This window comes from Gracilinanus agilis, chromosome 2 (genome assembly GCF_016433145.1).
Source record: "Gracilinanus agilis isolate LMUSP501 chromosome 2, AgileGrace, whole genome shotgun sequence".
In the NCBI taxonomy this organism is placed as follows: Eukaryota; Metazoa; Chordata; class Mammalia; order Didelphimorphia; family Didelphidae; genus Gracilinanus; species Gracilinanus agilis.
In genome coordinates this window covers 313,340,018-313,362,704 of record NC_058131.1, presented here as the reverse complement: position 1 = coordinate 313,362,704, position 22,687 = coordinate 313,340,018, and the positions used below count along the sequence as shown (strand labels likewise).

At 35.2% G+C, this 22,687-nt stretch overlaps 1 protein-coding gene across 1 annotated transcript; it reads left to right on the top strand.

The window, feature by feature from the left end:
- The first annotated feature begins 19,501 nt into the window (after window positions 1-19,501).
- Window positions 19,502-20,449, top strand: LOC123233683 (olfactory receptor 2D2-like). Its single transcript, XM_044659742.1, has one exon. It carries the CDS (start codon window positions 19,514-19,516, stop codon window positions 20,447-20,449), a length of 936 nt encoding a protein of 311 aa, XP_044515677.1. The 5' UTR covers window positions 19,502-19,513.
- The last annotated feature ends 2,238 nt before the right edge of the window (window positions 20,450-22,687 follow it).

Sequence of the window (22,687 nt, the reverse complement as noted above, 5' to 3'; positions counted from 1 at the left end):
ATCACCAAAGTTGAGAGTACTTCCAATCTTGGGAGGTCCTAACCCACATGTGCTAGAGTGAGTGATGAATCAGAATCAACTGACCCTTCCCCTAGGTGGTCTATGAGAATCATCTATTGTGATTGGACACGTAGGCTAGGGGAAGGCACTGGAAAGTGACACATACGTGACCCCTTTAAAAGGAGGAAGTTGAGTGAGTGAGGCTGCTTCTGGTTTGGTGAAGGGGACCTGAGGGAGCTTTGCTGGTTTGGGTCAGAGACTATTCCACGTGGTGAGTTTAAAGACTGAATCTTCCTGAACTTCTATTAAGAATCTTCTTTTATAGACTCTGTGAATGAAGTTTGCTCCATTCACCTCGGGGCCTCAGGCCCTTTAACCCTTGGCTGAGGGTTAAGATCTACCTGGACTAATCAGTGGGATAGATTCTTATTTCCGTACTTCCTCTCTCTCTTCTCTCATGTAAATAAACTTCCATAAAAGTCAATTTTTTGATTTGATATTATTCTTAATTGAGGATTGATAATAGTTCAATCCTATGGCGACCATCTTTTAATATATTGAACCCATAAAACCCCCTTTTCATCCTTACAGTGGATTTCTTTAAGGGGATTTCTGTATCTAGACTACAAGACTTGGGGCTTTCCTAGAGATATTGATTACAATAATTCCAGTAATAAAAAAATGTTGGTCAGAAGGGAGTCACACAGGGGGGTCTGAATGGGGTTTCCATCCTTCCTGTGTCCTGTTTTTTAGGTCACAAGATCCACGCATGACTCTGTCATTCTACATGGATTCAATGAATCCTTGTCCTCTCTGTGCCCCTTGGCAGAACTTCTGGAATCCTAACTATTATCCCAGCTACTTCTAAGGGAACCAAAACCTAGATAAGATTTTTCTGTAGCCAGGAACCTCAAGAAGGAGTTCATTGAAGACATCTCTACAAGGAACCTGAAGGAGTCCCCTGAGGACATTGCTACATAGTATCATCTCTACTTCAAGCCTTCAAGGACCACTGAACTGGATAAGTATTCTGTTTCTCATTGTTTTCCTTGCCTTTTAGAATTTTTTACTGAACCAGGCATAAAATTGCCCTGGGAATTCTAACAGTATTTACCCTGAGCAAGATTCCCTTTAGGTAGAGAAGTAGTAAGAAAAAGAGCTAGTTTCCATATCTAGCTAAAGTAGGAAAAATTTCTGCTCAGTAGCATTTTACTCTGTTATGAAGTTTCATATAATATCTATTTATTTGAAAATTTGCAACAAGAGTTCCAGAGTACTTTTCTAAGTTTGCATAACATATATATTTAGTATATGTGTAGAATTGTAGATCATAATTTTCTCAAGGTGATATCAGAATAATTTAGGAAAGAGCAATGGAGCCCAATAATTTTATGGAGACAGGTTATTTTTAACTCTAAACATGATTGGAGAGCATTGCCATGTAAGGTTGAATTGTATGGGAAGGTTATTGGAAAGAATGCTGTGGAGGTAATGGGTTATTGATACAAGAAGTCCTATGAGTAACTCTGGGTAAACTCAGCTATAGGTCCAGATCATGGGAAGGCTGAGAGGATGTTCAGCAGGATTCCCTAGGAAGAAATCTTTGTGTTATACTTGGCAGGGTCTATACATGACTGTGCATCATCGCCAACTCATACATGGCATTAATATTCCAAATTAGGGGAACATTTCTCCCTTATTTTACTTACTTCCCTCTTTTCTCCTGTTATGGCAAGTTTTATGTAATCATGAAAAGTAGAAAATCATAGATTGGCAAATCCTGAAAAATATAGGAACTAGAGAGGCAGATAATGAAGAAATTTTATCCATTTCATAAAATTAAGCAGATAAAGAAGTCCTTTTTTTCTTTCTTTCTGAGGATTTAGATGGAGGTATTATTAGGAAAAATTCAGTAAATTGGAAAAACCTAGCACATATTAGTATCAAAAAGGGGGGAACAATACAAATAGTAAACAACAAGCAACATTTTTGATATTACAGGGTTCAGAAAAAACACCAAATTGCATCTCAGTACCAGTAAGGTTTATACATTTTGGGGTTTCAAGGCAGGAAACAATTAGTTGAGAAGGGAGACTTTTCTGCCTAGGAATACTAATGAAATCACCTGTAGACTAGGCCTACGTTCAATGGTAAATTTATCCCTTCTTGCCAATGAATAGAGACTCAGGAAATTGACTAAAAAATTAATTTAGCAAGACTAGAATTCAGGTAACTCAGGATATTCCATGATATTGACACAAAAATAAAATTCTCCAATCATTTTTATCAACTTTTGCTTGGCTGTGATTCAGTCCCAACATTATTTATTTCATTGTACTTCATTCATAACATTCCTGGAAGTATATAAGAATTTTAGAAATTAAATTAATAGTTGATAGTAAAATGTCTAATCTATTTGAGCATGGTTATAGTTGTTAAATAAGTAGTTAAAATGAAATAAAACGTGCTTTTTAGATCTTCAACATCTCAAACTCCAAAAGGGGGTGTGAGGATATTGAATTTTTGGGAAGTTAGAAGTATTTTAATTTTTGAATTTAATTTTTAATTTTGAGACTTTATGAATTTAATTTTAAAAATTGTTTTCAACCTGAAATTGTCATGCCAGCGTTCTTAGTATTAATTTGGGGTTTTATAATAGGATACTTAATTATAATTTAACTTCTTATTAGCTGATACTGTTTTTCCACAAACAGTGAGGAGGGTCATTTTCAGATTTATGAGACTTGATAAACCTATGATGTGGATTCTATTTTTGCTTTTAAATTTCTATAGTTTAGTTTGTGTCTGTTTTTAATGTTGCTTTTTCTATAAGATTACCTTGGTAAAGTAAGGCAACCTTTTTTCTGATCAAGTATATAGTTTAGGTATATTTGTAATTGGCATAAATATTTTTACTAGAAATAATAAGAGGTAGTTAAAAACTAGCTAATGAGGTTACTTTTAACATTGACCTAAGTGCTAGGGTCAAGTATTTTTAAGGACTGATAACATTTAAAATCAGATCAAAATTTAAAGCATGTTTTAATCCTATATGTAATAGTGAGTAAATATACTGAGAATCAATCAATTCCTACATGGAGAAATTGGTTATAGACTTCTCCTATTTTATCTTCTAGCAATTAAACTGTTCCAAGGACTTACATGCAAGAGAGACTTCTATGATAGAAAGAGGATACTGAAGCCTACATCAGGACCCACTGAATTTGGAAGACTGAAAGACTTCCGGGAAATGGAGTAGGTTTTGTTTGTTAAAATTTTGCTAGAGGCAGGGTGCCTGCCTTCTGGCCCCCTGTCAATGTAACATGGCATTTGGGGAATGATCCCCAAATGCCATTTGTCTATACTTCTGCCTCACATTTTCCATCCTTAATAACAGGGTCTAACTCTCTTAAGCAACATCTTTTTGTGTGGTCAATGGTGTTCAGCCTTTGCCCACAAGGGGAGGGTGTCAACTTGAAATCTGGAAACCCCAGTTCTGCCCCTGATCCTAAGAATTCATCCCAAAGGAAGTCCCAGACTCATCCCTTTCAGAATGAAAAATGGACTTTAAGGTATTTAAGGATCCCAGCCCAGATGGGACTATAGACCTAATCATATGTTAAGTACCCTTTTAGTCTTAGAAGTTTCCCCCATTGTATCAGAGATCCATTCCTAAGAAGAGCAATACCTATTGGGGACCTTTTAGTATTCATTATATGTAGACCACTCCCTAATGCCCCAGCCTCTGGATACTGCCTCTTGCCCAAGCCTCCTTTCAACCTGTCAGTGTATGTTTGATGTCCTAAGTTCCCCAAAAGGTATAAAACATCTATTGTTCTATTGTTGTTTAGAAAATCATCTAGCCTGGTGCATTCTCCCAGAGATACTGTCCCCAGAAATGGAGTATTGCTTCTGTGTAGTTTTGGGTGCTTGGCTCTGTGATAGTAGCCAATTATTGGACTTATCTCTTTCCTGATTAAAGACTTGGTTTTTCTGACTACTTTAGTTGTTCATGTTATTTTCAAGTAAATAGTCAAATAAAGAATATTATTCTTTTTGGCATTTAAAACTATTCAAAGTATGGTTCCAATCTATTTCCTAATGCCTGTTTTAGATTACTGTTCTTTACATTCTCTTTAGTCTATCTAAAATGGTCTACTTGCCATTACCCACTGTAAAGGTTAAATTTAGTGGTTGGACTTAAATTATATGAAATAATGTGGTCGCCGAAGTTATTATATCTCATCAGAAGTTTATTTACAAAATAGAGGTGAAACAATAAAGTAGAGAAATGTGAGGGAGGTTAGAGAAAATATCTATACTAATCCTCAGCCAGGAGGGCTGGTAGTGAGTAACTACAAGGCCTCCTCCAAGACCAAAGCTAGTCTCTTAGGAAACTAGAAAAGTAGTCAGCCCTTTTCACTCACATAGCTAAGTAGTCCAGGAGTCAGAATCTAAATTAAAGCCACAATCCAAGCCACAGTCTCTCTCAAAGACTAACTCTAGGAAACACTCTCCACAAGACTTAACTTCACCAGACTGCCTCAGCCAAATGATTTTGTGACTTTTATGGTGGTTTCTTGTCCCTGCCCCTTTTCACAGGGGCCAATCACAGTTTCCAAATTGTCCAGCACTGCCCAGGGGCAGTGTCTGTGGGACTGACTTCTCACCTCTAAAGGTATTAACTCTCCCCCTAGGATTCACAAGTTTCTGAGGGTATGAACTCTTAAAAGAATTCAAAAGTTTCTGACTGTTTCAGTTAGAAAAAAGGGTGGAGCTCTCCAAATATCTTACTGGCTTTTCACCTAGCTCTAAGTAGGGTTTGAATTCACTAAGTGGTTTTTGAACTCTTCCACGTAGTTCAAGCTTATGTTGATTCAATCAAAAGATAGACAAAGGAGAGTTAATCCCCTCTTCACAATCTAGTGAGGCACTAAGTAGGGGTACTTAAGTTATTGTTAATCAAAGTTTTAACTCTAACTAGGCAAAGAGAATAAAGGATTCCCTTTTCACAAGTGTAAATTCAGAACAAAGAGAACCAAGAATTTCCTTTCACACCACACACAGCATTCTATATGAGACAGAGAGAGAGAGAGAGAGAGAGAGAGAGAGAGAGAGAGAGAGACAGGCAGACAGACAGACAGACATATATATAATGACCAAAGGTCCCAGGAAATTATATTTCTTGTGGCTTTGGGTCCTATCAAAATCTATCAACTCTTTTTTTAGCCTTTCCAAGAAATACCTGTGTCATGATGCCATTTAATTGCAGCTTCAATATTTCTTCTGGTTCATTTATAGTAAATTAGTTATAATAAGTTTCATTTACAATCAAGATGGATATTATTCACTTCCTCCAGCGATGTGTCCACTCATTGGTTATTTCCCATGGATTTCACATTTAGAGTACCAATAATCAAATTGTATTTTGATGACAGTTTAGAAAATCTTTGATGCTTGTCCCTCTCTACCCTCTTTCCCACCACTCTACCACTATCAGTTCAGAAGTATAAGGGATCCACAAAGCATAGAGAGCCAAATTTTTATTTTTATTCGTATCATGTATATTCAAAGCCTTTCCAGCAGAGTAGAACCTATCAGAGATTATGTTATGTGGGTATAGCCTTTGAGATCCAAGGATCACTTCCATGCCAGAAAGAAACATCAGTATAGAGCTTTGTGGAAATATTTGCAAAAAAGACCATCATGAAAATAATTGCAGCTTTTACAATAGCATTGGTTGCTGAAGACAGAGATTATGAAGAAAATAAAAAAATCATATACTCTAACATTTAGTAATTTAAGTGCAAAGTTTGGAAAAGGTGAGGAAAGGGAGAAATATATGGGTAAATGTGGTTCAGGGGGCAAAAAATGAAAGACCAAAGATAAATTATACATATCTTTATGCCTCTATATCATGAACATTTTAAAAATGGCAATACTAGACATGGAACATACTAATCAGCAACACAAAGAATGAAACTGAATACATTTCACACAAAGGAAAATTCTTACTACTAATGTGAAAGTAATTCATGAGTTGGAGAAAAAAAGTATGGTTGATGATATGTATCATAGGGTGCAGATCAAGGAGGGATCTTCAAAGATGGTGTTCAGATGTTCCTGTTTGAAGACCATATTGTGTGGATTTCAAGTCCCAACACACTACAGATACTCTTTGAAGAAATCTATAATCTCTCAAAGGAGTTTGGTCTGTTCACAAAGAAGAGAGCAAAAATAAAGATTGTCTATTGCCCAGATTTCAACATTCATCTAAACTGATCTCTTACTAAGCCTGTACAATAGAATGTGAATTTGGGGCATACAATATAGATAGACAATGTTCTAGTCCCAAAACTGAAAAGGAGAGTGTGCTGAATTGTTTTTTGGAAATCACAAAGTACCTTTGCTGAACATGTCAACAAAGATCCATCTTTGTAACACAAACATCTTCATATGATTTTAGTATGACAGTAAAACCCAGAATATCAGTACTTCTGAAGAAGAAAAGATGAGCATTACACAATGAGCAATGAAGTATGGTGAGGCTGAAATATATAACCAATGATAAACATTGAAGAAGAGGAGCAAAGTATGTCAACAAAGAATTGTATGATAAAAAGAGAAGGTGGGCCAATCACTTAGAAAAGGTGGAGGATGAAAGCTAAATGGTCAGAGTGCTCCTCTAACATTCTCGAACTTCTATAAGAAGATGAAAAAAGCTCCCAGTATACTGCATATATAGCAATATTTTTGTAGCAAATTTTTGGTAAGGTAGGAACTAAAGATGGCTGAACAAACTGTGGTATATGTTGGTGATGGAATACTATTGTGCTCAAAGGAATAATAAACTGGAGGAATTCCATGTGAACTGGAAAGACCTCCAGGAATTGATGCAGAGTGAAAGGAGCAGAGCCAGAAGAACATTGTACACAGAGACTGATATACTGTGGTAAAATCGAATGTAATGGACGTTTGTACTAGCAGCAATGCAGTGACCCAAGACAATTCTGAGGGATTTATGGAAAGGAACACTACCCACATTCAGAGGAAGAACTACAGGAGTAGAAACACAGAAGAAAAAGAACTGCTTGGACACTTGGGTTGATGAGGACATGATTGGGGATGTAGACCTGAAAAGACCACACCCATGTAACTATCAATAATGTGTAAATAAGTCTTGACTGACCACACATAATAAAACCAGTGGAAATGCGAATTGGCTACAGCAGAGGGGGTTGGGGGGTGAAGGGGTTGAAGGGGAAGTAAAAGCATGACTTATATAACCATGGAAAATTTTTCTAAAAATAAAAAATTATTTAAAAAAAAGGTAGGAACTAAAGGTACAAAGAATAAGTATTGATAAGATCAGAGATACATTTAAGTATTTTAGTATATATACTTTATATGTCTCTAGATCTATATTTATATATTCCCTATAATAGTGTATATAGTTCTTGGAATTGTGAAGATAAGAATTGATTTATTTTTGTCTTTATATGTGTAGCATCAAGAAAGATACTTGGGGGGGCAGCTGGGTAGCTCAGTGGATTGAGAGTCAGGCCTAGAGACAGGAGGTCCTAGGTTCAAATCCGGCCTCAGCCACTTCCCAGCTGTGTGACCCTGGGCAAGTCACTTGACCCCCATTGTACACCCTTACCACTCTTCCACTTATGAGACAATACACTGGAGTTAAGGGTTTAAGAAAAAAAAAAAGAAAAAGAAAGATACTTGGAACAAAATAGGTACTTAGTAAATTCTTATTGATATACTGATTAAGTGGAGGACTGATACTTATGACTCTTCTCCATGGTCCTGGAATAACATAGATTATGTTGATGTAATAAACATTCCTCTGTCTGTACCTGTTTCCCTCCTGAGTCTGATGATACCATGTGCTTTGAGGAAGTCTGGTATCATTTATCTAATTTTTATGTGTCTGACCCTCATATCAGGATCCCCAAAGGAAGAAACTTTCTCTTTCTATCAAAGAGTTCTATGATAAAAGAAATTCTACTTTCTCCTTCCTCTGTACCCTCTTTTAAGGCTCTTATCAGAGGGAGTGCTCAGTACATGTCATTGTTGATTAACTGATGAATAAGATTTGTGTTTACTTCTGTTTCCTGACTTTTGTTCCCCCATGATCTCAATAGCTTTCACACAAGCCTCATCCCGAGTCTGGACTTCCTTATCTCTCAGCACCTCTAATGGACAGAGAGAGGGAGCAGGAAGGAACCAAAGGGGCAATTAGATGGCTCAGTGGATTGAATGCCAGACCTGAAAAAGGAAGTCCTATATTCTAAACTCACTTCAGACACTTGCTTTCTGACCCTGAGCAAATCAGTTAACCTCAAATGCTTAATCCTTGGTGCTCTTTGACCTTGGATCTGATACTCAGTATTGATTCCAAGACAGAACGTAAAAGTTAAAAAAAAAAAAAGAAATAATTATGGATCTTTCCCTGCTAGTTGAAATCTTTTTAAGGCTACATTAATAGAAAGTGAGGAAGTTAATAGGACAGCTAGCACTTGGGTAGAACAAATCAAGTATATTTGCATCCGATTCTGGACACTAACGTTTAGGAAGGGCAGTTGCAAGGTAGAGAGTGTCTAGAGAAAGATTGCTAGGATTGCAAGAAAACTTGAAATTATATCACATGGAGATCATTGGAAGGGTCCAAACATTTTTAGTTTGGAAAAATTTAGGGAACGTGATAACTATTTTCAAATACTTGAATGGTTTTCATATGAAAGGGAGATTAGAAGTGTTGTACTTGGTATTAGATGTAAGATTTGTAACTCATTATATTTTTGCTTTTTATAATTTCAGTCAAACGTGAGAGACCACAGCAAACCAATTGATCACAAGTGGAATTACTAAAAGAATGTGGATGGCTCCCTAGAGCAGGGGTCGGCAAATGTATGGCTCTCAAGCTGGCTCCATCTCTCAACCTGCCAGTCCGGGCAGAGCCCCAGGATGTGCCCCAGGGGGCCCTTCAGCCCCCCCCCCCCATGTTCCTGCGCCTTCCGCCTCCATCCTCCTCCTTCCCTACACGTTTATGGCTCTCACAGCCAAAAATGTTGCCGACCATTGCCCTAGAGAGTCACGCCTAAGCTCCTATTAGAATTAGGAGACAAAGTGGGTCTGGGGAGAAGATCATGGCAATGAGACTGTGGGGCTAGAAGTCTAGAGGTAGTTGTATTATGACATATGGACACAGTGATTTCAGATAAAGCACATGTCTTTCCTATGCTAGTGCTTAATATGAAACTCCATTTACTCTACAATAAATTCATCTATCAGAAGGCAGAATTAGAACCAATGAATGGAAGTTGTAGTGAGGTAAATTGCAACTGTTTAAGAAAAGTAATTTTCCTGGAAATTAACAACTTGAAAAATTAGAATGAGTTTCCTCATCAGGTATAAATTCTCCAAAACTGGGAGTCTTCAAGCAAAAGCTAGGTGATGATATGTCAAGAATATTATAGACATTCAAGTCATTGATTAAAACTTTGAGCAGTGGAGGATTTATACTTTGGATTAGAATAGCCTCAATGCTAGGATATTCTGATTCTAATTCATTATTCAAAATATCCAAATATCACTATATGTAGTAATAGTAATAAAGAAATTATAATAGAGTAAAATAATAGAGTAAAAATAATAAGGTAAAGTCAAAGTAATAAAGTTATTTTAATTGATATGATCTGGGGATCCTTCAACCAACTTTTTCATATTAGTAAAACAAACCTTTAACTCTGAAATCTGGATTTCATGGTTTTTTAAAAAAATAATAAATAAATTTCTTGTATCATGCAAAAAAAAAAAAAAAGCAGAGTGCACACCTGGTCACTTACTTGCCTGTTTATGCACCTAAACAGACCAGAAGGAATGGAAAAGAGAGAGATTGAGAGTTGAGAGTAGAAGAAATTAGTTGAAATAGCTGTACTAAAATTTCTCCCTTGATGCTACTTGTGAATCACTATGAAAAAAGTATAGAGCACTAGATCTACCCTAATGAGAAGGAATTCTCCAGAGTATATTAGATGCTCCAGAGATCATCTCATACCATAGCAGATTAAAATGAAACCATTCTCAAAGAATCAGCCCTTATTTGAAAGACAAGTGCTCTTAGGAGCACCAAGGAGACTTGCTGGTGGGAAAGGATGATTTGAGCTATTTTTCCATTGTTCTTCTTTCCCCTCAACTCTTCTTGCTGCATTCATGATCCTTTATAAAACTTGCAATTTCTTTTTTTACTTTGTTTATAAGATCTCTACTCTTTCTGTGCCAATCAACTCACCCATTGGTGACTTCTCCTGCATTTGTTCTATGTACCTCATTTGAATTTTCTTCACTGCCTTTGAAATGCTTTCCTGGTCTTTTCTGCCTTCCAGGTGAGAAAACTAGATTTAGGAAAGTGGAGAGTGAAAGAAAAAAGGTTTGCTGAAAGAAGGGGAATTTCATCATGTAATATGTATTTAGCATCTCTGGTTTTATCCTTTGGTGCAAAATTCCAAGTCTCTCAACTTCACTATCCCAGTTACCTGCTCATGGCAATGAATCCCCACAGAGGACTTTTACATGAACTTTAATATGGATAAATCTAAATCTAACACTTGAGTTTAAACAAATGGGAGCACAAATAGATATGAGTGGAAAATCATTCCTGAAAAAAGCCCTTCAGTCTTAGTGAGGTGAAAGTTCAGTATTGCTCACCAAAGCGATATATATGGTAGTCAAGAAAACATGCCCAAGTCCACAGCAGGAGAACATATATTGCCACTTTACCATATATTTAGTATTATGTATATCTTGAACAGCCTACATTTAGGAAATATATCAACAAGGTGGAATGTGTTCAGAGGCAGTTCACCATGATGTACTATGTACCTGAGCAAATTCAATATCAAGTATTTGAAGGGTTGTCACATGGAAAAGGGATTACACTTTTTGTTACTTGATCATAGAGAGCAAGGTGAGAATCAATAGATGAAAGTTAATGAAAAACATATTTTTTCATTATTGGTAACAACTTTCTTTAATATTTAAAAGCCGAATTAATTGTTTCATGAGGTAATGGACCCCCCAAAATTGCATGGGTTTAATTCATTGGGATTCTGTAAAGGATATTTTAATCCAGGAATAGCTTGGACTGGAGGTTATAAAATACCATAGAACTGTGAGAACCTATGGTTCCATAAATTTGTTCTGTTCTGTTTTTCCTCATGTCATATGAGAGAGAGAGTACAATTTAGAGATTTACTTTCTCTTGGATCTAGCTTTCTGATTCCTATGGAGGTTTGATTCTGGTCAAGCTTAAGTTTAGAGTGGTAGGAAGAAGACATAAGAAAGGGGGTGGTCAGAACTATCTCATGAAGGGAACAAATCTAAGGCAGAGCCAGAACCTGAACCAGAACCCAGAATTTCTGATTTTTCTGAACTTTTCCTAAACATTACTCCTACCCCCAATTTTTTCTCCATCGTACTTAGCCACCAAGAAGAATAATTTTTTAATAATGTGGTCAGAGTCAGGACAATTAGTTCTGATTAAGTTGGATTAATTGAAGGTACTTTCACCTGAGAGAAACTGAACAACTGGATGTTTGTAAAGAAAGGCAATTTGTTGCTTTCTTTTTAAAAATTCATAGCACTAATTTATTTTTAAATTATTATTGACAGCTTTTGTTTTTTTATTTTACCTTCATTCCCCACTGTATTCTACCATTCCCTTCATTTGTCCAGAGAGCCATCCCTTAAAATGAAGAATAAAAAAGCAGGGAAAATAATAGTGCAAGAAAACTAACCAATATATGGAAAAAGTCAGAGATTGCATTCACTGCTTTAAATCCACAGTCCACAACATCTGCCAAAGAAAAGCAGAGAGAGATATCTGTGTTCTCATATCTCTCTTCTTTGAGTCCAGGTTTGGTCATTATTTTAGCAATATTCAGTTTCAATTGTTTATAATCTGTTCCATTTATATCATGATAGTCATTCTAGTTAGATATCACTTTCCTGATTTAGCTTACTTTACTGTGTAGCAGGAAATGTGTCTTCTCATGCTTATTCATCTTAATTATAGGCATCATTTTTTTTTAAACCCTTGTACTTCGGTGTATTGTCTCATAGGTGGAAGATTGGTAAGGGTGGGCAATGGGGGTCAAGTGACCTGCCCAGGGTCACACAGCTGGGAAGTGGCTGAGGCCGGATTTGAACCTAGAACCTCCTGTCTCTAGGCCTGACTCTCACTCCACTGAGCTACCCAGCTGCCCGGCATCATTTCTTAGAGCATAGGCATTCCATTATATTTGTGTGGCATAATTTCTTTAGTTATTCGCCAATCATGGGAATCTACTTTTTTTCTTATTCTGAACTATGTCAAAAAGCATTGTTATAAAAATACTTTGGTGGATATAGGTCCTCTTTTTCTCACTAACCTCCTTGGGATGCAAGTATATTTTCAAGTACTCACAATTAATGACTACTGCTAACATAATTTTTCCAAATAGATTTCCTGGGGGATCTGTTATACCAAATAGGAACAATTTGATTATGATTTACAGCATACAAGTGAATAATTAATGCCTTATAATTCTTAAAAGTCTCATCACCTCAGAGAGTTAAACATTACAAAATTTCAAAATTACTGTAATACAACAATTAATTTCAATGAAGACATTGTCTTTCTCATACAGAAATATACAAATTATTGTATTTGTACTGAATTTGCATTGTATTGTATTGTATTTGTATTGAAATTACAAAAGGTAATGAGTGAGACTGAATAATTAAGTTAGAGTTTTTTGGTAGTACCTATATTGTCCATATTGTACATCTGCTTCACCTTTCTCCATAGAAAAACTAATGGAAAATCCAGTCTAGTTCAAATGGAGTGACAACCAATTGCAATAAATAGCATCCAAATAAGCAGCATTTTCTATACAATTAGCAACTAATAAATATATTTTTTGCCTAATTTGTAACTTAGTGGTTTAGAATTCAAAGCTCATTACCTCATACTTAGTAAATATTTCACAGAAACACTATTATAATTGGTAGTTAGGTTCATAGAAAACTCCTCAAAAGTGTTTAAATGTATGTTTTATAGTAAGAACATTTAGAAAATAGTACAGTATAACAATGGTAATTAAAAGACTAAACAATATACTAATATATCACATAAGAAATTTTCCTTGGAATGCTTGTGAATAAGGATTAATTTTTAAAGGAGAATGGAGAGGTAGAATGTTTGTAGAAATTCTGAGTTTTTTTTCCAGGGAATTCCCATTAACTTTAGATAGCGATGGCACTGATTTCTCTTTCCATTTAATTTCATGTCAAAATAGAGTAACTTCTCTTCTTCCTGTTGTAGGTGACCCACCTATGTTATTCATAAGCTTATTAGTTTTAATTTTTGACTCGCAAATATGAGGGGACAAATGAGAGGTGGAGAAGATAAGAGGAAGAGACAAAAGAGATACAGGGACAAAGATAGGCAGAGAAAGAGGAGCCAGACAGATATACAGAGATAGATTTTCTGAGATAACTAAGTTAAGAGTTCAGCAAAAGAGGAAAAAGGGGGGAAATGGAGTATATTTTTGTATGAGAAAGACAATGTCTTCATTGAAATTAATTGTTGTATTATAGTAAAGAGAGAAAAATTGAGAAGCCTTGTGTGTGCATGATCTTTTTGTATACTTAGAAAAGAAATGATAGGCAAAAGAAAAGGGCCAAATAGCTCCTCAAATTGGCATTTAAGTAATACTGTTGGATTATGACAGTTTGAAGAGCTAGGAGCAATATCAGTATATTAGTGTGGGTTGGAAAGAGAGAAGGAAGAGTGCAGCCAAGCATTTTTATGTAAGAGGTATATGGGAGCTTCCAGTTTGGAAATCCAGGTACTCTATCTGTATCTGTCTATATCTGCATAGAATGCTTAGCACAGTTCCTGGCATTTATAAGGCTCTTAATAAATGTTTACTGATTGAGTGATTGATTTAGCATAGCATGCAAGGGTTTCTAAGAATTTTTATAGCATCTTAGAAATTACAAAAGGTAATGAGTGAGACTGAATAATTAGGTTAGAGTTTTTTGAAGATGTATTTAGAAGTGAGTTATTAGTATGCTAGCATTTCTGACTATAGTTAGACCTTCCACATCTTGAGGGTTAAGGGCATGGTGTCCTGAGATCTGGAAAATCCACATACGATTTTTTGGCTCTCTCTTTGTACCAGAGAAGAAGTCTGATTTTTTCTTTTTCTTTTCTGGAGTCTTTACAGTATCTTATATGCATGTATGAGTTACTAAACTTTTAAAAATATCTCTGCACCTTTAGGCTTTATATATCATCTGTTGGCTTTCATATTCTTTTCATAAATTTTAACTTTTTACTTAATTTTAACTTTAAAAAGAAATTCTGTATAGTCATGATGTTAAAAGATAAAATATATTATTATACAGTACTATACATATATTGTTTGTATTTCTGAGTTTCTAAATCTTTTCTGTGTCATCTCTGGCCTTCTTGTGTGGTCTATGGCATTGGTGAACTCCACCCCCCACCTCAGATTCCCATTTAGATTTTTATGCCAACCTTATCTTATGTTATGTTGATAATATTGAAAACATTTGATTTCATTGATTGAGAAAAAGAGACAGTTAAACCCTCGTTATGCCATTCATACAAGTCTCTAATTAAGAGACAAGTGATTATGCTACCTTTGCACGGTCAGGATACCGCGGCCGTTAAAGTTGGACTCACTGGGCAGGCAGTGCCTCTAATACTATGAATGCTAGAGGTGATGTTTTTGGTAATTTTATTAATTAATTAAATTATAATTTACTTTTATAAATGAATTTAATACTGACATAGCATATACATATTTACATATAGTATATACATATTTACATTTTACATATATACAATTTAATTGAAGAGTTTCTGTGCCCTAATTTAAAAAAAAAGAGAAGAAAGTAGGAAATTGAATCTATAAAGGCCAGTGACACATAATTTTTCAGTAAAATTCTAGGATAATTTAATAATTCCAGGTTGGAAGATTCATAAGCAATAAGTTTTGCTAGTGTCAAAGAGCAGCATATATATATACATACACAATATGTATTAAACTTAAACTATATATAAACTTGCTCTCTGAAAAACAATGTAATCATATCATACTTTAAAGTTTAATTTTAATTTTTAACATTTTTACCATTACTTCTTAAATGTATAAGGTTAACAAAATTATAAAGTAAGCCTCTATTTAATAAAAATCTGCTGATTTCTGAGATGTAATTGCTTGTACCAAAAATTTAATAATTGACTCTGGTGAACTGCTAAGAACTGACTCTAAAATACACTAAGTGTATATACAACTATCTGCACATACACATATGCATATATTTTACATATATGCCTATGTAACCAAATGTGTCATTAATATAGCATATCCTTTTGTAGATATGTAAACATTATGTATTAGTGATGAAAAATGACTAAATACATGCAAGGATAGTATACATGGGATAGTTTGGTTATATATGTGTACTATATATATTAATAATAAGATGGTTTATGAAAACCTTAAGGCATTCACTTAGAGCCAACCTGGCTTCATCAAAAACAAATGATATCAAATTAACTTCATTTACCTTTTGGAAATGGTAAACAGTCCAGTAAATCAGAGGAAGATCAGGGGAATTCTATAGATCAAATTTACTCATACTTTAGGGAAACATTTGAAAGAGTTTGTAGTGTCAATCTTTGGGATATGATGGATAAAGGTAGAGAGATAAATCTGGAATTGTTTTGGAATTGGACACAAAACATTGTTAATAATGAGTTGATATCATTTTGGAGGGAAGACTTAACTGGAGATACCAAAGATCTGTCTTTGGTCTCTACCAGTGATGTCAAACTCTGGGTGCCTCATGCAGCATACAATACTACTTAGTATAGCCAGAACTAGATTAAAATGTAATGAGGAAATACTTAAGAAAATAAATAAAAATATAATAGAAAATGCATATTATTAATAGATACTTTTCTCAGTCAATTAATAGCAACATGGATGCTTATATATATGGCTTTGTGTCCTCCAATTTCCATATGAGTTTGACATCACTAGCCTGAATTATTCAATATTTTATCAGCAACTTGGAAGATGATAATCAGTTAATTTCATTCTGATCAAATTTGCAAATGACAGAGCAGAAAAGAAAATTAACACAATGAATGACAGATACAGAAAACAAAAATATTTTGATAGGTTATGGGTTAAAAATAATGAAAAGAAATTTAATAGGAAAAAGTATAAAATTCTATATAAGGATTCAAAATATCATCTTCACAAACTCAGAGCAGAGGGGATATAACTACAAGTTTAGGTGAAAAAGGTCTAGAGGTTTTACTGCCTATAAATTCAAAGTTGGCAGTATCATCCAGCAGGCTTAGTAGCTAATACTATTTTATAGAGAGTTAAGAAAGACATTAATTTTCAGACTGAAGAGGCTGATATTCCCATTGTACACTTTTTTCTTTAAGTCAGAGAATTATGCTTGGATCTTGGTGCCACATTTTAGGAAAGACATCAATAATTGTAGGAAGAATGACTTGCATGGTGAGAGAATTATAAATGATGGCCTACATTTAATACTACAGAGATGATAAAAGCAAGGGGCTTATTTTTCTACCTTCCTCCCCCCAGTATCTGGAAGGCTTTTCTTTTCTGGGCAGAAATTTCTTTTTCAATCTCAGCTTCCTTATCTGGTCAGTTTCAATTTATAGTATTTTCCCTCCTCAAAAGTCAGATGTGTCCAACTGGAGAAGAGCTAAAATTTCCCTATAGGGAATGTCCATGGACTACATATGTATATAAATAAGCATAGGCAGACATATTCACATATAAGTATATAAATGCATGTGCATACACATATACATGTTTATATATGTGTATATGTGCTGTATACATAGATACGTGCATATATACACATTCACTATCTCTGAAAACTATGTGCTAGATATTTATATAATATACAAGTGCCTTCTTTTTATATAGAGATAATATATTAGAAACTAATCATTTAATAGGGTGTGAATATATATAAGGTTATAAAGAAATGAGATTTTGCTATGAACTAGGACACAGGCAAAAAAGAACAATATGCTATCATTTGATCAATTAATCACAAGTATTTATTAAATGTCTACTATGGTTTAGGCACTGTGCTAGGTGCTCCATACAAAAGTACAAAAAATGGAACAATCTTCACTTGCAAAGGGGCTACATTCTAATGAAGAAAACAATAAGTACATATATACACATATAAGAATATACAAAACAAACACATAAGACAATAAATACAAATATATAGAAAGTAATTAAATACAAAATTGTTTTGGAGGGAGGGTACTAGTTGTTAGAGGAATTGGGAAAGATTTTATGTAGATTAAGGTACTTAAGCTACATATTAAAGGAGAATATAGAGGACCAGCTCTATATGGCAGGGGTCCTGAGTGGCGTTTTACGGCGTCGGATTGCTAAGACAGGAAAAGAAACTGAGAACAGCCGAACTAGAGGTTAGCCCATGCTGATCCGATGCTATGGGATTTGGACTTTATTTTATACTGGTTTCAAACAAAGAACACAAGGAAAGAGTAAGGGGTTACAAATCATACACAATCCATTAAAGTCTAAAAAGTAGAGATATGGGTGCAAGGACAAGGGCCAAATTCCAACCACCAATTAGTAGGGTTTACTTCTGGGAGCAGAAATAAATTTCATGGAGATGTTTACTAATTGCGTTCTGCCTTGATTTACAGATCTGCACCTGGTCAGATAGTCTGGACTAAATTGTCTGGCTCCAGTCTTTATCTAAGTAATATATTTTTTAGGTTTCAGGCTTCTTAATTATCAAGGAGAGAAATTGTCAAGGAGAGGAATTGTTAACTCAGTAGCTGCTGGTCTGGTTAAGGACTCAAAGCTTTCCAATAAGAATGTTGAGAGAATGTGGGGATCTAAAAATGAGTCAAAAGAGGAGCCTCAGATTTTTACCTTAGATGGTCCATTCTATCTGCATCTGACATGCAGTGCAGAAAAATCATACACGCAGTTTTACTTGCCGATGATTTTGTAATGGGATCCAGATAAAACATCTATTACAGACTCTGTTTCTCTAAATGACTCCTAATAGCCTCTTGGAGGGGTCAAGTTGTTTTTGGATTAATCTACCTGCTGGTATCAGAGCTTTTCAGGGCTCAGGTGACCAGGACCAAACACAAAGACTGCCTCAGCCTGGATTGGTCACGTAGGGAATCCAGATAACAGGCCCTAAATTTGACCCTATTTCTCCAATTGGCTTTTTACATATAACGGCTTTCAACAGGAGAAAGAGGTATTTTGAATGGTTAGTGAAAAATCTGGGAGATGGGAGATAGAATGGTGAGTTTGAGGAGCAGACATAAGATTAATCTGGTCAGAATACAAAATGCAGGAGTGGAATAAAATTCAATGATGATACAAAAATAGATTGTGGTAAGTCTGTGTAAAACTTTAAAAGCTAAATAGAGAAATTTATATTTTATTCTACAAGAAATAGGAAGATGCTGGCATTGATTAAGTAGAGTCACATTGTCAAATCTATGTTTATGAAAACCTTTTTTTGCAAATGCTTAGTAGGATTTAATGGAATAGAATGACATTCAAGGTAAGGAAAATAGGTAGGAAGTTTTAAAAATAATCTAGGTGAGAAGAGATGAGAGCCTGAGCTAAGATTTTAGCTGTGTGAGTAGAGAGAAAGGATAAGAATCAAGATATTGTATAGGGCAAGTGATTGATATTGCTAGAGATATTGCTAGATATTGATATGGCAAGATATGATAACAAATTACATTTATTGAGTGATAAAGGGCAAAGACTCAGGGTTAATACATGGGTTAAAATCTTGGGAGAATGAAAAGAGAAAGAGATGAAAAGATATTTGATGGAAATGGGAAATTCTGGAAGAGAGAAAGATTTAAGGGGAAAGATAATGTGTTTCATTTTAAGCATATTAAGATATCTTTAGGACATCCAATTTGAAATGTTCAATAGACATTTGACAATGTGGACCTGAAGCTCAGGAAAGAGAATGGATTTAAGTATACAGATGTGATAGTCATCTTCATTAATGCCCTTAATGATGATGAGGTTACCAAGAGAGCATATGTAGAAGAGGGAATAAAAGAAGAGCCAAATCAATGGGCATCAGTGGTCAGATTGTGGAAGATTTTTGTTAAATATAAAGAAGCATTTTCTAACACTTAGAGTTGCCCACAAGTAGAATTGCTTGCTGGTGTGATAGTGTACTGCTTACATTGGATGTGTTCAATAATCCCTTATGAGAGCAACATTTAATGTTTGGGTAGGAAATTGAACTTTAAAGATCTCTTCTAATAGTGGATTCTATGATTCTTTAGGTTACAGTCTTCTACCCAATATCTCATTATTCTTCTAAAAAACAAAAAAACAACATGAGGGACATCAACAAGACCTGGGTGACAGAATTCTTCTTTCTAGGACTTTCTGATGATTTTCAAATTCAACTACTGCTCTTCATTTTCTTTCTGATAGTCTACTTGGTTACTGTGCTTGGAAACCTTCTTCTCATCTCCCTAGTTCTGATTGATTCACAACTCCATACATCCATGTACTTTTTCCTTTGCAACTTGTCTTTGGCTGACCTGTGCTTCTCTACTTGTATTGTTCCCCAAACTCTTGCTCACATGTTATCCAGAAGAAAGGTAATTTCCTTCACAGGCTGTGCAGCTCAGCTTCTTTTCTCCCTCTTTTTAGGATGTACAGAGTGTGCACTGTTAGCTGTGATGTCCTATGACAGGTACTTGGCAATCTGTGACCCCATGCACTACCATATCATCATGACCTGGAGGCTATGTGGCCACTTGGCCTTAGGTTGCTGGGCCAGTGGTATTCTAGTGACCTTGGTTGACACCACATTCACATTGCAACTCCCCTACCAAGGAGATAATAGAATTGCTCATTTCTTTTGTGAGTCTCCAGCCCTCTTAGCCTTGGCTTCTGCAGACACCCACAGTTCAAAGATGGCCATTTTCTTAATGGGTGTGGTGATTCTTCTTGCACCTGTATCTCTGATTCTGGTGTCCTATGGCTCCATTATAGTGACTGTGATCAGGATGAAAACAACCTCAGGGAGACTCAAGGCATTCTCCACTTGTGGCTCCCACCTCCTTGTGGTCATTATTTTTTATGGGTCAGCCATCATTAACTATATGACACCTAAATCCTCAGAGAAGCAGGCAAAAGTGGTGTCTGTATTTTATACTGTGATAAACCCCATGCTTAATCCCCTCATTTACAGCCTAAGGAACAAGGATGTGAATAGGGCATTTAGGAATGTAGCCAAAAAAAGGAAACTCTTTATATCCTGATTGTGTAACTGTCATTGATCATAGCACTGCTTCTTCACTTCAAGGACTGCTATAGCATTCCCCATCCCAAAGAAAAAAAAAAGGTCTTTCCATTATTATTAGCACATGTAGAATACATGTTTGTATTGCTTTATAGTGATATCTAGAATTTTTATGTGTTGTATGCCTATAATATGTCTCAGGTATAGAGAGAGGTGTGACATGATATGTCTATCTCTCTGAAGAGCTAGATGGGAATATTACTAATATGGAAGATTTTAGAACACAGTTTTAGTAATGTGGAATTAGCATAAGAGACAGTTCTACTCTAGACTTTGGGAAATAGACCCAAGTCTGGTACAATGTTTCTTGGGAACAAAAGGAGGAGTAGGAAGGGGAGGAGAAGAAAGAGATAGAAGAGAAATGGGAAAAATAGGAAAAAATAGGACTGAAGCAAATTCACATTTAGTAATCATAACGATGAATGAATATGGGTTGAATTCCCCTTTGAAATGGAAACAGATAGCAAAGTGAAATAAAAACTGGAATCTTACAATATGTTGTTTGCAAGAAATATTTGAAGCAAGGAGAAACATACAGAATAAAAGAAAGGAGCTAGAATGGATTTGAATATGTTTCAGCTGAAGTTTTGAAAAAGCAGAGATAGCAATCATGATATCAGAAAAAGCAAAAGCAAAAAAATAGATTTAATTAAAAGAGGTAAATGAGAAAACTACAGCTTGATAAAAGGATTAAAAAACCCTAAGGAATGGGTGGGTCAAAGAACAAATAACAGGAACAATCAGTAATTTCATTAAAGAGAATGATGACAATGAGACAACATGTCAAAATTTATGGGATGCAGTCAAAGCAGTAGTTAGGAAAAAATGTGCATCTCTAAATTCTTACACCAATAAAATAGAGAAAGGACAGATTGATGAATTAGGCATGTACCTAAAAAAAGCCTGGAAAAAGAACAAATTAAATGAAACACAAAAGTAAGAACTATGATCTCAAAGTTCTTAATCAAAATAACTATTTCTCATTTAACTGACAAAATAGTCCTTCATATAAAGGGGAAGTACCTTAAAGGAACCACACCTTAGAGAAAGTAATTAAATACAAGGTAGTTAGGGAGGGAGAGCACAAAAAGTTGGAAGGGGATGCTAAAAAAACATCATATATAAAATGGTGCTTGAGCTACATCTTGAAGAAAAAGAGCAAATGTTGGAGCTGGATACCAACATGGTGACAGCAAATACCATGGCATAAAGATAGGAGAATAGAATGCTGTATGTGAAGAACAGAAAGAAAGTCAGTTCAACTCAATTGTAGAGTCAGGTAAAACAAGGCTGGAAGAATTATTTGCCATCATTTTTCTGCATAGTACTTACTCCCATGTGGAGCCTAATTAACTACAGCCTGAAAAACAGAAAGATGAAGGATGAATGCCACCAGATCCTGTGGAAGTCCATCAACTTATTGTCAAGGGAAGTGGGTGGTGGGTAGTACCCATACAAGACCAAGAGATATTATGTAATATGAACAGATAATTTTCTTTATTTTTATATAATAGTTCATTTCTTTAATTACATGTAAAAATAAAATTTTAACATACATCTTTAAAAACATTTTGAACTCCAAATTCTCTCCCTCTTTCCCATCTCCCTCCCACTCCTATTCCTTCCATGAGATCAGAAGCAATTTTATGCAGATTTTACATGTGCAATTATGTAAAACATTTTCCACTATTAGTCATTTTATGGAAGGGAGAAGGAGAAGAAGAAGGTGGAGGAGGATGAGAGAAAGAAAGAAATGAAGGAAGGAAGAAAGTAAGGAAAGAAGGAAGAAAGGAAGGAAGAAAGGGATGAAAGAAGAAAGGAATGAAAGAAGAATGGAAGGAAAAGAAAATGTTTTCTTCTGTATTCAGACATCAGTTCTTTCTCTTGAAACCATATGGCATTTTTCATCATAAGTCTCTGGGATTGTCTCAGATTGCTATAATCTTAAGAATATCTGGACCATTCATAGTTGTTTATAAAAAATATTGCTATTACAGTGTACATTGTTGTTCCAGTTCTGTTCACTTCACTTTGCATCAGTTCATGTAAGTCTTTCCAAGTGTTTTTGATATTGCTCATCATTTCTTTTAACACAATAGTATTCCATTAGAGTCATATAACACAACTTGTTCAGCCATTCCCCAATAGATGGAAGTCCTCAAAAATTAATTGGAAACTAAATAATCAAATTTTAAAG

Bases quoted from the DNA above. Each gene is read 5' to 3' on its own strand.
- LOC123233683 (XM_044659742.1), top strand. From the start codon at position 19,514: ATGAGGGACATCAACAAGACCTGGGTGACAGAATTCTTCTTTCTAGGA.